This window comes from Prunus avium, chromosome 4, assembly GCF_965620075.1.
Source record: "Prunus avium chromosome 4, drPruAviu1.hap1.1, whole genome shotgun sequence".
NCBI lineage: Eukaryota > Viridiplantae > Streptophyta > Magnoliopsida > Rosales > Rosaceae > Prunus > Prunus avium.
The window spans coordinates 31,647,147-31,661,829 of record NC_142287.1 but is presented as its reverse complement, the minus strand read 5'-3'; the positions used below and the strand labels follow the sequence as shown (position 1 = coordinate 31,661,829).

The 14,683-nt window shown below is 37.0% G+C and overlaps 2 protein-coding genes and 1 non-coding gene across 4 annotated transcripts; all 3 read right to left on the bottom strand.

Annotated features, from left to right (window-relative positions):
• Nucleotides 1-1,117: 1,117 nt before the first annotated feature.
• On the bottom strand, nt 1,118-6,995 carry LOC110764947 (uncharacterized). Of its 2 annotated transcripts, none has more exons than XM_021967999.2 (14): nt 6,837-6,995; nt 6,452-6,678; nt 6,175-6,349; nt 5,991-6,074; nt 5,532-5,773; nt 4,774-5,011; nt 3,769-3,848; nt 3,609-3,693; nt 3,245-3,376; nt 3,040-3,153; nt 2,901-2,948; nt 2,213-2,297; nt 1,975-2,031; nt 1,118-1,877 (listed from the first exon to the last, which is right to left on the bottom strand). In XM_021967999.2, exons 2-14 carry the CDS (start codon nt 6,655-6,657, stop codon nt 1,735-1,737), a joined length of 1,689 nt encoding a protein of 562 aa, XP_021823691.1. In that variant the 5' UTR covers nt 6,658-6,678; nt 6,837-6,995; the 3' UTR covers nt 1,118-1,734. The 2 variants fall into 2 exon arrangements, with proteins under 2 accessions (XP_021823691.1, XP_021823692.1); XM_021968000.2 differs by having other exon boundaries at nt 6,452-6,659; nt 6,837-6,968.
• Nucleotides 6,996-7,538: 543 nt separating this feature from the next.
• TRNAG-GCC (transfer RNA glycine (anticodon GCC)) lies at nt 7,539-7,609 on the bottom strand. The gene has a single exon. It is a non-coding gene; the product is annotated as a tRNA-Gly (tRNA).
• A 5,760-nt stretch (nt 7,610-13,369) lies between these two features.
• Nucleotides 13,370-14,465, bottom strand: LOC110764923 (protein LIGHT-DEPENDENT SHORT HYPOCOTYLS 1). Its single transcript, XM_021967971.2, has one exon. The coding sequence runs from the start codon at nt 14,286-14,288 to the stop codon at nt 13,503-13,505; it is 786 nt and encodes a 261-aa protein (XP_021823663.2). The 5' UTR covers nt 14,289-14,465; the 3' UTR covers nt 13,370-13,502.
• Nucleotides 14,466-14,683: the final 218 nt, after the last annotated feature.

Sequence of the window (14,683 nt, the reverse complement as noted above, 5' to 3'; positions counted from 1 at the left end):
GGTTGGCCCATGATGTGGCAGTGCACCTTAATGTATGAAACAAGGGAGCTTCTTCCCTCCTGGTAATCCAAACCTTCTCTTTTTTGGGGGGAACCATGAAAACATGAGAATAATATTGTAATCTAACATAATCCCATACGTGGGGAACTCAACAATTGTCTATCTTTTCATATATATATAACGTGATTAATAATTTAATTAAGGGGTTTAGGGGATAATTAAGCCCTTGATTGATGTGCCACGTGGCCCTTCCCCCATGTGATTATAAATTATAATGACTTTACTTCCGGTGAGAAGAAGTTAAAAAAAGCTTTTGGTCTTTTATTCTGGGGATCGTTTTAGAGATCATATCCTATCTATCTCTGCCCCTTTTAAAGTGAAGTTCAAGTTGAGGAAACCCGCAGTCCTTGCTTCACTACAACAAGCCTTGCATATCTTTTTTTGTGCTTCTTTTCTTGTTGTTTATATCTCTATTCCTTTTGTCATATAGGAAACACAGTTCAAGGTTTTGCTAATCATTAAGTACTTGGGCAAATAAAGAAAATTGGTAGTTTTTGAAAGCTCGGCAGACAGCATAGATAGAAGCCATTTTAAAGATGCGCACCACTCTTCTTGTTTGTTTAGTGGATTAATAATTTGTTGTTGATTAATAAAACCTTGTCACGATAGATTAATTCTAAAATTTATGCATACATAGTCAACGGGGTTTAGCCTAGTGGAAAAAGACATCGACTTACAGTGTAATGGTCAAGAGACGTGTCACTATCCATCCACATTATAAATTTATAATATCAATTACACCAATAGAAGGAAGTGAAGAAATTAAAAGGAAAGAGTTGGACCATTCGGTAAGTTTAAATTATTTTTGTTTTAGGGAGAGAGAAGAGAGATAAAATGACCTGTTTTAACTTTATTTAGTGGATTATGAAATTCAATATACAGCTATAAATGTTACATAAAATATTAATTTCTAAATTCTTTAGAGATTTTATTTTAATTAAATAAGCATGTAATTTTTAAGAATTCTATTGATAAATCACATGAAGGGTGAGAGATGATTTTTTTGATTTATTTACCATGATGCCATCTATCCCTCTATTCTAAACAGATTTGTAAATGAATGCCAAGAACCAAAAACAAATAAATAAATCTGAACTCTGGATCAAGCCTATCACAGTCAAAAGACAGAAGACTGCTGCCAGCCAGAGGTTCTCAATCTATGAAAATGCTCCTGGTTGCATATGCAGTTTACAATAAAAATTATGAAAAAATTTACATGGCCTGGGTGGGAAAGAATAATTAAGTGTCACTTAACTCACTTCTAAACCATATGCTTTGTCACTAACCCTTTACACGAACATAAATCATCGCAACAAAGCCTTGCTATAAGCTTAGAAGTTGACAATAATTTGGACATAATCGACTATATGAGCTATCAGCCTACTCTATAAAAGCAACGAAAGCAGTGTGGCCATGACCTCAATCTACAACAAGTTACAAATAAATCATTTGTCAGAGCCTAATTGTGAAGCTTGACATCTTTTCCTCTAATCTAGGTGATTATGTGGTAAATGGACATCCCTGCTAATAATGCACAAGACGATTATACTTACGAAAGCACTTAAACTGAGACTTTCAGCTACCATTTTCCTATCTTGCCTTTGCAGTTTTGTAAACTTCTCTATCAATTTCCTTCCAGCTGTGGGAAATAACTAGTAATGTGCACTTTTCTTGTTATCTTCGTGGAGGTTTGAGTTGATGTTGTGGGGGTCTAGCAGATTGCCGTGACGGCTGAGAGCCTTCTGAGGCACCCAACTGGTTGGGCAAATGGTGAGGAGAGTTTCCTTGAACTGGTGGGTCTGGAGGATCAGGTGTGTCTGGAAAACAGCAAACCAAGGGGAGGTTTGAAACTGCAAATACAATCTAGAACTAAAAAGATAATATTGAGAAACTCTGATTGAACCAAGCACTTACCAAACAATGACTTAATAGATGGTCGCTTTGGCTTGTTGTTCTTTTTCTTCAATTCAGCTGCATTAGAGTGTGCATTTAAAGGTCAATGAAGCTCTAAGATTATACTAGCCAAATGCCACGCCCTCAGCACAGATAAAATTGCTAACAATTGAAATATAGTGGTTTATGTCTATTTATACACATTAATTCTTATCAATAGCTAGTTTCTTTTTTTAACAATTTACCGGGTAATACTTACCAATACCAGGCATGTGATGCTCATCAACAATTTCAAAATTCTTGTAGGTATAACCGACAAAATTCGTATCCATGGAAGAAAGCATCTGGAATGAATGAAAGTACATGATTGATCAGTCAACAGAGACAGCAAAACAGACTAGCACTAGCACAGAAATAAGAAAGGAGGATGTGTTGGATGTGTTTGTCATTTGCGCCATGTCCAATTTTGAAAAGGAAAACTCAACCCAGGAAAAAAGTAACGTCTGAGAGGCCGGAAACAGAAGCAAGCCTATGCTAAACCATACTACTTCAAGAACCTAACCCTTTAAAAATTTATAGGATAAAATTTTATTTTCCAAATATCTATGATATAATATAATCACTTGTATTTTCTGATAAGATATAACGATTTGCATAAACCTAATGAATTATGTGAAAATCAAGTGCAATCCCACGCAATGTGTGTGTATATCTGTAGTAATTGATTGAAAATTCTGATCATGAACATATAAATAAGTTACATATCTAGCATAAGTATTGAGGTGAAAAGGAAGCGGAATTGAAAAATTACATCTTATTTTATGAATAAAGATCCCAAAACTGCATTTAACCATAAATCTGTGTTTATACCACCCTAATGAGTGTCACTAATGCGCTGAGGTATTTTGAATATACAGATGCAAAATCAAGTGAACTTTGATACTTGCCTTTCTCCATGGACCAGATTTTGATGAAGTCTCTGCTGGAGTCCCCAACTGCAACCATGAAAAGAACAGCATTTAAGATAATGGCAAGCTGGTAAATAGTATTGCATGAACACAACAACCATATTGAAAAATTCCTCACCTCATCAAACTTCTCAAAGTTTTGAGTATCTAATTCATTGTTAACCTCTGGTAGAAAAGCAGCTTCCATCTGATATAATCTATCCCATGGTAACCCTTTAAACCACGGGTGTGCCTAACATAAGGAAAAACATTTCAACTTTTTTTCCTTCAAAAAATAAAACACCCATCAACCAATAATGAGAAAGAATTCCATGTATGCTAACTTTTATTTCATGAGCTCCTTGCGTCCCAAGCCTCTTCTCAACATTGCAGAGGAGCTTGCAAATGAGATCCTTAGCCTCAGGAGAGAGCTTTGCTTCCTCTGGGAATTTCAGATGAGTTCTCCAGTTAACAATCTGCATGGCATAACTAACCATTTGTTTGATAAGAATATACAAATGAGATGTCAGCAGGAGATTCCCAATAAATATGGCTTAAGAAATAATTATAGTTCCAGAATTCAAATAGTCACAAATTATTAAGGACATAGCGAGACTCCATTTCTTAAATATGGACTGTTAAACCTATTCAGAAATCTGAATGTTGCATATTACAAATGGTCAAACAAAAAATCAAAATTCAATTTACCTTTCTGCATGTTGACATTGGTTCTTCGGAATAAAAAGGTGGAAATCCCACAAGCATCTCATACATGATTGCACCAAGAGACCACCTGACAGAGATATCTGATTACTAACCAGTCGGAAACATGTCTTAAGGTGAAACATGTGCGGGAAAAGTAACTAACCAGTCACATTCCATTCCATATCCTTTCTTCAGCAATACTTCCGGAGCAATGTAGTCTGGAGTTCCAACTGTTGAGTAAGCCTAAATGGCATATGAAAGGGCCATTTATATGTAAATAACTGAACATTTATTACAAAACACCAAAACAAAAGCATATCCTAATTAATGAACAAAAGAAATTGAAAACACGTTCATGTCAGAAATTTAAATTGTAAGAAACACAGGAAAGCAAGACAATAATATAATTTCCCTAAAGATAAGATTATTCCGGTTCTGCATCCGGTTTTAAGTAATATCTGTGAGTGCACATTCCATTCTGTCACTACAAAGAACCAGTTCAAGTAATTCCTGGATAATATATTTATTCTTCCTTGCTTCCTCAAGATTTAGAAGAAATATCAGAATCATAATCTAGCGCATGACCATAGAAACATTCCAAACAAAGTTCTAATTCATGCCCCAGAAAAAAAAAAAAAAAAAAACCTTTTCCAAGACAGCAAGCATGCAATGGGAGTCTAATATTACCTTTTTGTATTTTTTATGAGAAACAAAGAATTTATGAAATCAAAGTCGACAAATTACAATCTAATGTCAGGTCACAGACAAGAGATCCAACTATCTGGACAGCAATACAAAACACTATGCCTACAACTTGAAGAGTACGGCAACTAGACTCTATGACCCAAAAAGCAATCCCTCTAAAATCAACTATGTTATTTCTTATGAGCCTTCAGAAGATAGGTACACAGCTGTGCAAAGGGAACCACAGGCAAGGGAAGTACCGGCCACATAGGAAGCTTTACGAGCTTGCCAAACAAAAAAGCCACAATTGCTCTTTCATTTTATTAATTCATTTCAATTCATGTATTACTTTCCTTGCTAAATGTATGTCCCCAGTCCCATCACAGCAACTCTAATTTTAATGTCTAGAAAAGAAATCTCATCCCTATTAGCCAACCGATGCCACTCACAACATATGAATAAATACAGAAAAGACAGAACATACCAACATTCGCCTGTTCTTTTGCCAGTGCAATAACTGTTCCTGCTGGGTTCGTTTTGGTGTTGTAGGAAGATTAGAATGTTTATGACTCTCAGAGGGGGATTTTGAATTTCTTCCACCTGCATTTTCATTCTCACTAAGATCTGGAAAGCTATTACTGCCCAAAGGCTTACACAACCCAAAATCTGAAAGCTTCATGTGGCCATAACGGTCGAGCAGTAAATTATCAGGCTTAATATCCCTACAAAAGATATTGAAATTCACACTCACATGACATTTGAAGTGTTCATCGCATAAGCAACTAAAATAAGCACATTTATGTAATAAATAAAGCCAACACACGCAAACCTCAAGGATAACTGTCAGATCATAAGACTGTGCAAAAGGTTACATGTAAATAACTTAAGGTTCATATCAATTATATCATAATTAAAAATATCTGACAGAATGATTGTCAGTAACATTTATCATTTTACCTTTGTTACCAGTATTGAAACAAACAAAGAACATGTAGGACTAAGTTTTATTTATTTTAACCTTCTGAAAATGTTAACTAAGAACATCATTGGCAAAACTAAAACCATACAAAAATATTTTAAAGTTCAAGGGCACACATTTTGAAAGTAGGATATTATGTTTAGATATCAGTAGGTAAACCACCTACAAGATTCTGCATCTGCCTACCCTAACTATATTCCAAGTCTAATCAGTGGCTGATTGAGAGCCAACTCAGTAAAAGCAAAAATAAATGACATAACAACCTGTGGATGTAGTTGTGCTTGTGAATAGACTCAATGGCAAGGACTGTCTCTCCAACATAAAACTTGGCTTCATCTTCAGTCAAGATATCTTTGCGCATTAGTAATGTCATCATATCACCTCCAGGAAGATATTCCATTATAAGATACAAAAACTCATCATCTTGAAAGGAGCAGTAAAGCTTAACGATGTAAGCACTATCGACCTCAGCAAGAAGATTTCTTTCAGCTTTAACATGTTCCACCTTCCATGAAAGAAAAGAAGTATGAATGAAGATGACTTTATGAATCGCACAAGTAGAGAAACAAAAATATTTATTAAAAGTTCCTTTCTTTTTGGGCGGACAAGTTCATTTCACACAACTACGGTGAAATTCATAGTTCTTCAGCAATATTTAGCCAGAATTATGGATTTAATTTAAAGCATATGAAATAGCAATGGTACCACTGGTAAAGAAGTACCTGGCCTCTTCGGAGCATCTCCGATTTCTTGAGCTTTTTCATGGCATACACATGCCCAGTAGATTTCTCTCTGCAAATTCTCACCTGCATTTTTTCGCAGCAAATACAATATAAAGCCAATGCATTTGATATAAACAAACAAGTCCACTGACAACAACATACAACGAGCAAGCAAGAAGAGAACCTCTCCAAATGCACCCCTTCCTATAATTGTCAAAAGCTGAAAGTCATCAACCCCCATTTTATGTCTCTGAAGGTGCATATACTCCGTCTCCTTCTGCTCCAAATACTTCAGAACATTCATCTGATCCTCCTGCGAAACATCGGCATCGGCGAGCCGCCTTTCCAGCATCCAACGCCTGTAATTCCACAGAAAAAGACCAAATTGAAAACAAAATTCCACAGCATTCGCTTCAATTCAACAACGCCATACAATTTTGACCCGAGTTATAGTTAGTCACCTCTCTTTCCTGTCCTGCAAGCACTTCATTTGAGCCTTGTAATGGTTCTCAATGTACTGTTTGGCTGCCTCAACCTTCTGTTTGGTCACGTCAGAAGGCGCCTCATCGACAGAAGCAGACTTCTCCTGCTCGTCTCTTGCACTCTCCGCTCCCTTCTTCTTCGCTCTGGGCTGGAACTTCTGAAGCCAACTCCGTGCAGAATCCATAGCTGAAATTCAAAGGCCTCTCTGCGATTCAATCCACAGTTATCCAACTAAACTCAATCCCCAACCGTTGAAAATATATTGATTAAATTACAAGCATAAAAAGAAAGAAAAAAAAAATTCTGAACGATCAGAAAAAAGATAATATTTTTGGTTTGTGAATTTGAAATTATAATACTAACTGATTGCAGAGATCGCATCGGGAGTTCACGTGAGAACTTTTCGTAACTGAATGATTCAACCGAGAGCAGGCAAAGGAATTTCTCTTCTGCTTCCTTCTCTACTCAGACAACTCAGAAGAAGACTCAAGAGGAAAAAGAAGAATAATTTAATTCCATTTTAATTAATTAATTAAGATAGGGTATTGAAATTACTAACCTACCCTCTCGTTAATCGTTGTGGAGAAAAAGACAGCGGCCCAGAGAGGGAAGGGTATTATGGGGAAATAGGGGAGTTTGCGATGTTTATTATGAGTCGTGAGAGTCACGATGACGTCGACAAGGACCTTGCCGTCGCGTTAAGGTGGTCCTTCCACCCGGTAACGGAGGGCAGAAATGACCGGCAGTTGGGGTCTGGGAACCGACACGTGGCGGCGATCGTGATGGCACGAATGTGGACCGGTTTGCCATGGCCGATGTGCATAAAGGCGCGCGAAATTGGGTTTAACGCGTTTTTTGAGGGCAGCTGAATCGCGACCGTCCACGTGGGATTCTGTGTAACCTGGGTTGATCTTGTCTTTTTGAAAACGCGTGGGAAACTAAACCATGGTTTGAGACTGCTTTCTTTTCAATGAGTAGGTGAATTTTGGTGAGAAAAATACCACCGAAAAAAGAAAAACTTTTGTTGACAAAAGACAAAAAATTTAAATGACATTAAAAAGCTGCTGCACCAGCCGGGAATCGAACCCGGGTCTGTACCGTGGCAGGGTACTATTCTACCACTAGACCACTGGTGCCTTGTTGTTAGATTTGGTCTCAAATACTTTGATAACCGGCTATATTGACATGGCTTAGTTATTGGTTTCTTCTAAACACACTAATTACAATGCGTCGACTCATATTATAATACCATGTAGTTATGTTCTAGTATTATACAATAATTGAAGTTATTAGCTTAGTTCGAGCATATAGCGATAGTTCATACGTACAAATTAAGGCTTCATTTGGATGGAAGGATGTCAAATTTACGATTTTATATGATATTGTAAGGTAAAATTGTATGTATAGACTATTACAATTCATTCATGCATGGAAGAGAATAAATGAATTTTCAAATGATTCCTTACATGTAGACGTAGTCATTTCACATGTACTATGCTGTTTTTAAAGCATATTTAACAATATTGTTATCAACTCCAAATTATTTATTGGAAATCCCTCAATCCAAATAGAGCCTAAAATACGTACTTTTTTAATTATGGGTTTTTGGCATACAAGTCTGCTTCCATCTTGCGAAGCTTACATGGATAATTCTCGTATTCAAAAAACGGTAGACAAGAATGGGGTTGCACACATACTTGCTTAAAAAGATTTTGGATATAATTTGCTTAGTCGTACTGTGGGTTCAGTGTTTAATCACATTGGCTGGAGGCACGATAAGGAATAGTTCCATGAATTAAAAGTTCTTTTTCGTATCAAAAATTCCAAAGTGCTTGCTTGCTGGCCCAAACAACAAATGGAGAAGTGATGTTTACCCAAAAGATCTACAAGTCATCACTTCCTTAAAACCTCTCCTTTTTTTCGGGTTTGATCCTTAAAACCAGTTTTGTGGAGGATTTCAATGGATATGTCGTGCATGAAATGCCTTCAAAATTTATACCCACTTCCCCCTTTTAACTCTACTGGGATTTGCCTCAGCTTATTAAAACAGGCACAGCTGGTGTTTGTAAATCTTTGATCATTTGATTAGACATTTTACAGCACAAGGATATTTGATTGCATGCCTAGGGTCAAGAGCATGATTAGTCGTCGAGAGACCTATGGCTGGTAGGAAAGCTAATGACTTTCTAAACCCACCACCTTTTGTTGCTTAAAGTTACGACAGAACCCAACCCAACCCATATTTCCATGGACCTAATCCCCTTATCTTACCAGAATCATTTATTTGTACCTTTAATTAGGTCCTAATCAGAATCATTAGTTTTGCCTAAGCCACGTGCTTTTATAATAGGGTGGTGCCAATAGACATGGCAACGTACAAACGGGGCTGCAGTTTTCGTGAGCTGTATGTATGCTTTTTCTTTATCGGCAAAAGCATGCATCTTTTTAGCACTCAGAGAAAGAAAGAGTACCACACTGACAAGCTAAAGACGATGTACCTAACTACGCCAAAAACTAAATTTTCAAGTGAACTAATAGGCTCTGATTGACTCGATTACAGTGTTAGTTAAGTCCCAATAACTTGTGTTCCAGGCAAGCATGATGCAACATTCATAATCATCCCCTTCTTCACAAGTTAACAGGAATATATATGTACAGTAGTTGTGTTACGTTGTCACGTGGCTTCCAGTTTTCCGAAATCATAAATTAACGCTTAGGAATGAAGTGATTACGAACGTATTATTGGCACTCTAAAAAACCATCATATTCTCTTATGTTACAGAATATAGAAAAACATGTGCGTATGATAATCTTTTTGAATGTATAAGATGTATGAAAACCCTATAAATGTTGTGTAATCTCGGGAGGAGAGAAGGGAAAGCATTTTGGAAGGAAAATATGAAATAATATATACAGAAGGAAAATGCTAGGCTTACCACATTTTTCATTTCACATTCATACCACCTCTCTAATAGAAGTGGGTCCCATTGTATTGGTGGGCTCCCATGGAAAATGTGAGGTGTCAATATGAGATCTTAGTCTTCCTAATTTATAAATCATATGTGGATGTAAAAATATGTCTCAGTATAAGGGACAAGGCTAATAAAACTTATAATTTATCCTAATTAATTAAGTAATTAACCAACTTAATTATGCACATGCGATAATCAAGATATATTAGAGGGATTAAGCCTAACAGTGTCTCTTAGTTATCTTTTCAGCTAATTGCGTGTTTGACTAAGACAAAAAAAGGAATATGATTTTTTTAAAAAAATTAAAGCAAAAGAACATGATATTGTCAGCATAATAGCACACAATTAAGATATTGTAAAAAAATGTAAACCATATCCTCTACCGTTTCAGCTACTAAAGAACAAATGCAATAATTTAAACGATCTAGTTATATATGTATGAGAGATGATAAGAAGAATAAAATATCATAATGAATATATATATATATATATATATATATATATATATATATATATATATATATATATATATATTAGTTATTCTCTTATCCGGATGTCCGCACGATATTATCGTGCGGATCCTATTGTAAACAGGCAGGAAAACAAAGAGGGGTAGTACAAAATACACTGCGTCCGCACGATAATAACGTCCGGATGTCCGCATAAGAGAATTTCTGTATATATATATATATATATATATATATATATATATATATATAAGTCCATTTGTATTGAGGGATCTCTTAAATTAGCTTATTTGAGAGATAATCATGTAGGGCCCATTCCGTATTGTATTTCACTAATCCAAACCCTCTATGTTTTAGATAATCATTCAAAAATCATCTATACAAAAAATCACTTGAATCCGATATCGTTTGACCACTCAATTGTGTTATTAAAATTTTAGTACTTTCTTGAAGCACCATGTTCATTGATTTTGTAGGATACAATTGGATGTCGAAACGGTTTTCGATTTGTCTAATTTTTTGTAAGGATAATCTATGAATGTAGACATAAAAAATAGATAGTTCGAATCGTTGGAAAAATATTCGTACGGTATCCTAAAAGGTGTCTCTCAAATATTTATTTGAGGAATCCCTCAATAGAATGGGACCTATCCTATTTTCTTCCATCTAAATAAAATTATTTGTTTTAGTTTGATTTATAGAAATTTAGTGAAATACCCATTCCTAGACATAAAACTATAAATATACCCTATACCATTCAATATATATAAACACACCCAAAAAAAACCCAAAACTGACAGCTATTACCTTTTTTTAATTTAATTAGATAAATGAAATACCTTTATTACCCATTTAGTATTAAATTAGTTTATTTGAAAATTTTTGGGCACTCTCTCTCTCTGTTCGCTCTCGTCTCTCTCCGTTAGCTCTCGTCTCTCTCCAGCGATCTTGGTGCTCCGGCCACAGCCAGCCGTGAGACCGGTCAGAAAAGGACCGGCCAGGGCCGACGATCAAGTCTGGGCTAAAGCCCAGCCACATCAGCCACTCACGACGCCGCTGCGAGCTCAGAAAGGTCTGTGGATTTCGAGTTTTTCGACGTCATTTCCGGCGACTTCGGCGGTTGTTTCCGTCGATCGAGGTATGAAACTTCATCTACTTTTCGTGCTCTAGCTGTTTATGTATGTGGTTATGATAAATTTTGGAGTTTTGGAAATTAATCAATACACCCTAGATTTTGGTGTTTATATATGTGCAATTGTAGATCCAATTCTTCTTGATTTTATATGTTTATTTTTGTTATTGCCGATTTGGAGGTAAGCTGTTGGATTTTCTGATTTCGTTCTAATTTGTATTTAGATATTCGTTTGAGTTTTAAATTGTGATTTTAGTTTCTTTTTGTTTATAATTTGGATTGATTTCATATTCGGTTTGGTTGTGGATTTTCTGTTTGAGCTGTGGTTAGAAATTTGTGATATTCGATTTGGTTTTCATATTAATTGAGGTATGCTTTTTCAGTTGAATCTGAGTATATTAGTGTTTTTTCTGTTTATCATTGTAAAGTTCCAGTATAGGGTAATAACACTGCTTGTTTGCTATGAAATCCTATTTCTAATGCATGTCTACCTCTGTAAAGTTCCAGCATAGGGTAATAACACTGCTTGTTTGCTATGAAATCCTTTTTCTAATGCACGTCTACCACTGTAAAGTTCCAGTATAGGGTATTAACACTGCTTGTTTGCTATGAAATCCTATTTCTAATGCACGTCTACCACTGTAAAGTTCCAGTATAGGGTATTAACACTGCTTGTTTGCTATGAAATCCTATTTGTAATGCACGTCTACCACTGTTAAGTTCCAGTCTAGGGTAATAACACTGCTTGTTTGCTATGAAATCGTATTTGTAATGCACGTTTACCAGTGTTATTACCACATACTGGAACTATATAGTGGTAGACATGCATTACAAATAGGATTTCAGAGGAAACAAGCAGTATTAATACCCTATACTGGAACTTTACAGTGGTAGACATTATTCAGAAATAGGATTTCAGAGGAAACAATTAGTGTTAATACCCTATATTGGAACTTTACAGCCATTAATCAGAAATTTCAGTGAACTAGCGACTAAAATAATGATAGTAAGCAGTCAGTGCAATAGTGAAATCCAATATAGTTTCAAGATTTTGTCTTTGATTCGAATCTAAAATGCTGTTATTACCCTAGAATGGATCTTTATATAAATTTATCAACATTACAGTAAGTTCGGTGTTGTAAATGTCTTACCTTTGATGCATTTTCATGTTGAAATCGTTATCTGAACTTTTCTCTTGGTTTTGAAAGCGGAGGTCACTGTGTCGTATTTGTTCTTGGTGCTTGGTGGTGGTTATGGAGTTTTTGTCTGATTGAAGATGAGGACGCTTTGATGAAGGTGAACGAAGTGACATTTTGCAGAGAAGTTAATAAAAGCGCGTGCTGGAGGTTGAGTTACGGTTTTTTTTTGGACAAAAGTTACGGTTTTCTAGATGGTTAAAATGTTTGTGCTTGTTTATAAATTTGGGCTGGGTTGATTTTGGGTGTCTTTTGAGTTTTTTTTCTGTTGGGCTTATCAGTGGCAGCCTTGTAATATATAGGAACTTCAATACCAATTTGTTATTTAATAAATGGGTTTTGGGTGTGTTTATAAAGTGTTTTCCATATGAGGTTTTTTATAATTTCAGCACCCATTTTGGGTATATTAGTGAAGCTCCCTTTGATTTAACCTATCCTCTTTTCTTCCATCTACATAGAAACATAAATGAAAACAAGCAATGGTCCTTTAAATTAATCTAAATTACGGAAGGAGGTGAATTCAAACGCGAATGCAGAGTTGAGAAGCACATCCGTCCTAGCAATTTTTGCTAAGGACATGTTTGCAAACAATTTCCTCTATTCAAGTTTTGTTTATATATTTCGAGAGACAAATAAGATAATGTACAAATTAGTTCGTTTGTCTCTCTCTCTCTCTCTCTCTCTCTCTCTCTCTATTCTAACGAAGATATTGTCTGCTTTGAAGACCCTTCTGATTTTAGTTATCATATTTTCAACAGAAGAATTGTACTATTGGCCTAATGTTGTTTCCCTATCACCGTTTATAATACAAACAATAATGAACTTATTGATCTGACACTTTTTTTTTTCCTTTATATTTGAAATCATATTTTGATAGGGAAATATTGCCAGTCATACACACACGTATAAGTTTGATTAGTGATCGACACAAAAATTAAAGATATTGGGGACTAATTGGATGCCTTATTAAAATAAACAAATTAGGAGGAAAAATCTAATTTTGTTTGGAATCTGTTTGCAAACTATTTTGTTCGTAATAAAATCTAATTTTGGTTAATTAAAACAAACAAATTAGGAGGAAAAACAAAAACTACAAAACCCTTTGGCTAATCAAAGATGATTAAGGGTCTTTTTTCGGTTGCCAAATTAAAGAAAGGTTTAATTAACACAAAATATCAAAAGCCCTTACATTCTTTTCATATCATGCAACTCGCTAGCTAGCTAAGATATTTATATCATTAAGGGGATAATTACTAGCTAATTTAGTTTAGCGCTGACAAAGGGATCATAGAGCCCCTAGCAGCAGTGGAAGAAGCAGCTCCAACAAGTACAACCCTATTTGATGACCCATCACTTCCCCCACCGAGAACACCATAGCCATAACCTGATGAACCGAAATTACCATGTTGCCCCTGCTGCTCCTCCCCCAGCTCATCCTGCTGCTGCTGTTGCTGCTGCTGTTGCTGTTGCTGTTGCTGTTGCGATCCCCCTACTTTCTTCCTCTTCTTCTTCTCATAGGCAATACCCCTGGCCTTGGCCTGGCTGTCCCTCACCTCCCTCAGATACAACCTCACCGCCCGCGCTCCAAACGGGTTGGTCTCGGGCTGCCCGCCGTTCTCCTCGAACGCTGCCCGCAGCCGGCCAATGAGCGCGTCGAGGCTGCCCCACGCCTGGCGCAGCGGGCAGGGGCAGGGCGCGGGGGGGTGGGGGTGCCCGTAGAACGGACAAGGGTCCGCGTGGACCTTGGTCTTCCCGAACTGGTCCAGGTACCGGAGGAACTCCAGCACGTGAGCCCCGCTGCACCGCGACAGTGTCAGCGGCGGCTTGTGGTTCTTGAGATACTGCCCGAACGTGATCCAGTCACGCCGCTTCTGCGACTCGTACCTGCTCAGCACCGGCGGCGCTGCCGTTAGTGACGGTGTGACGAACGGTCGGTGTTGTTGTTGGTGGTGGTGGTGGTAGTTGTCGGCGCCGCTGGAGCTGCTGGTGGTCGAGCTGGAGCGGCAGACTACCGCTGCGGCGGCGGCGGCGGCTGCTGCTGCTGACATATCAAAAATTAGCAAGTGGGTGTGTGTAGAAATTGAAGAGAATGGGATTTCATATAGCAAGTGCGATGGGTACAAGTATAAATATTGTTCTCTTTGGGGTTGGAAATTTATATGCTGGGTGGATCGAGAGACGTGTGAGGGTTTTGAGGGGTATATAAAGTAGGGGCCGGGCAGAGGGGAGGAGGGGCTGAGGAGGAGACATTATTAAGAAGAAACAGAAGGAGACAAAAGGAGGGGGCCCCATGCAAAGACAAAACCACGTCTCGCAAGCAAGTGATGACAGTTTGAATGTCACTTCATAAACGTCATATCGATCACATATACGAAACCTTACCTGCTTTTTTCTACCCTCTCTCTGTATTTTTGAAACACTAAAACTTGGACGAATGATTTTC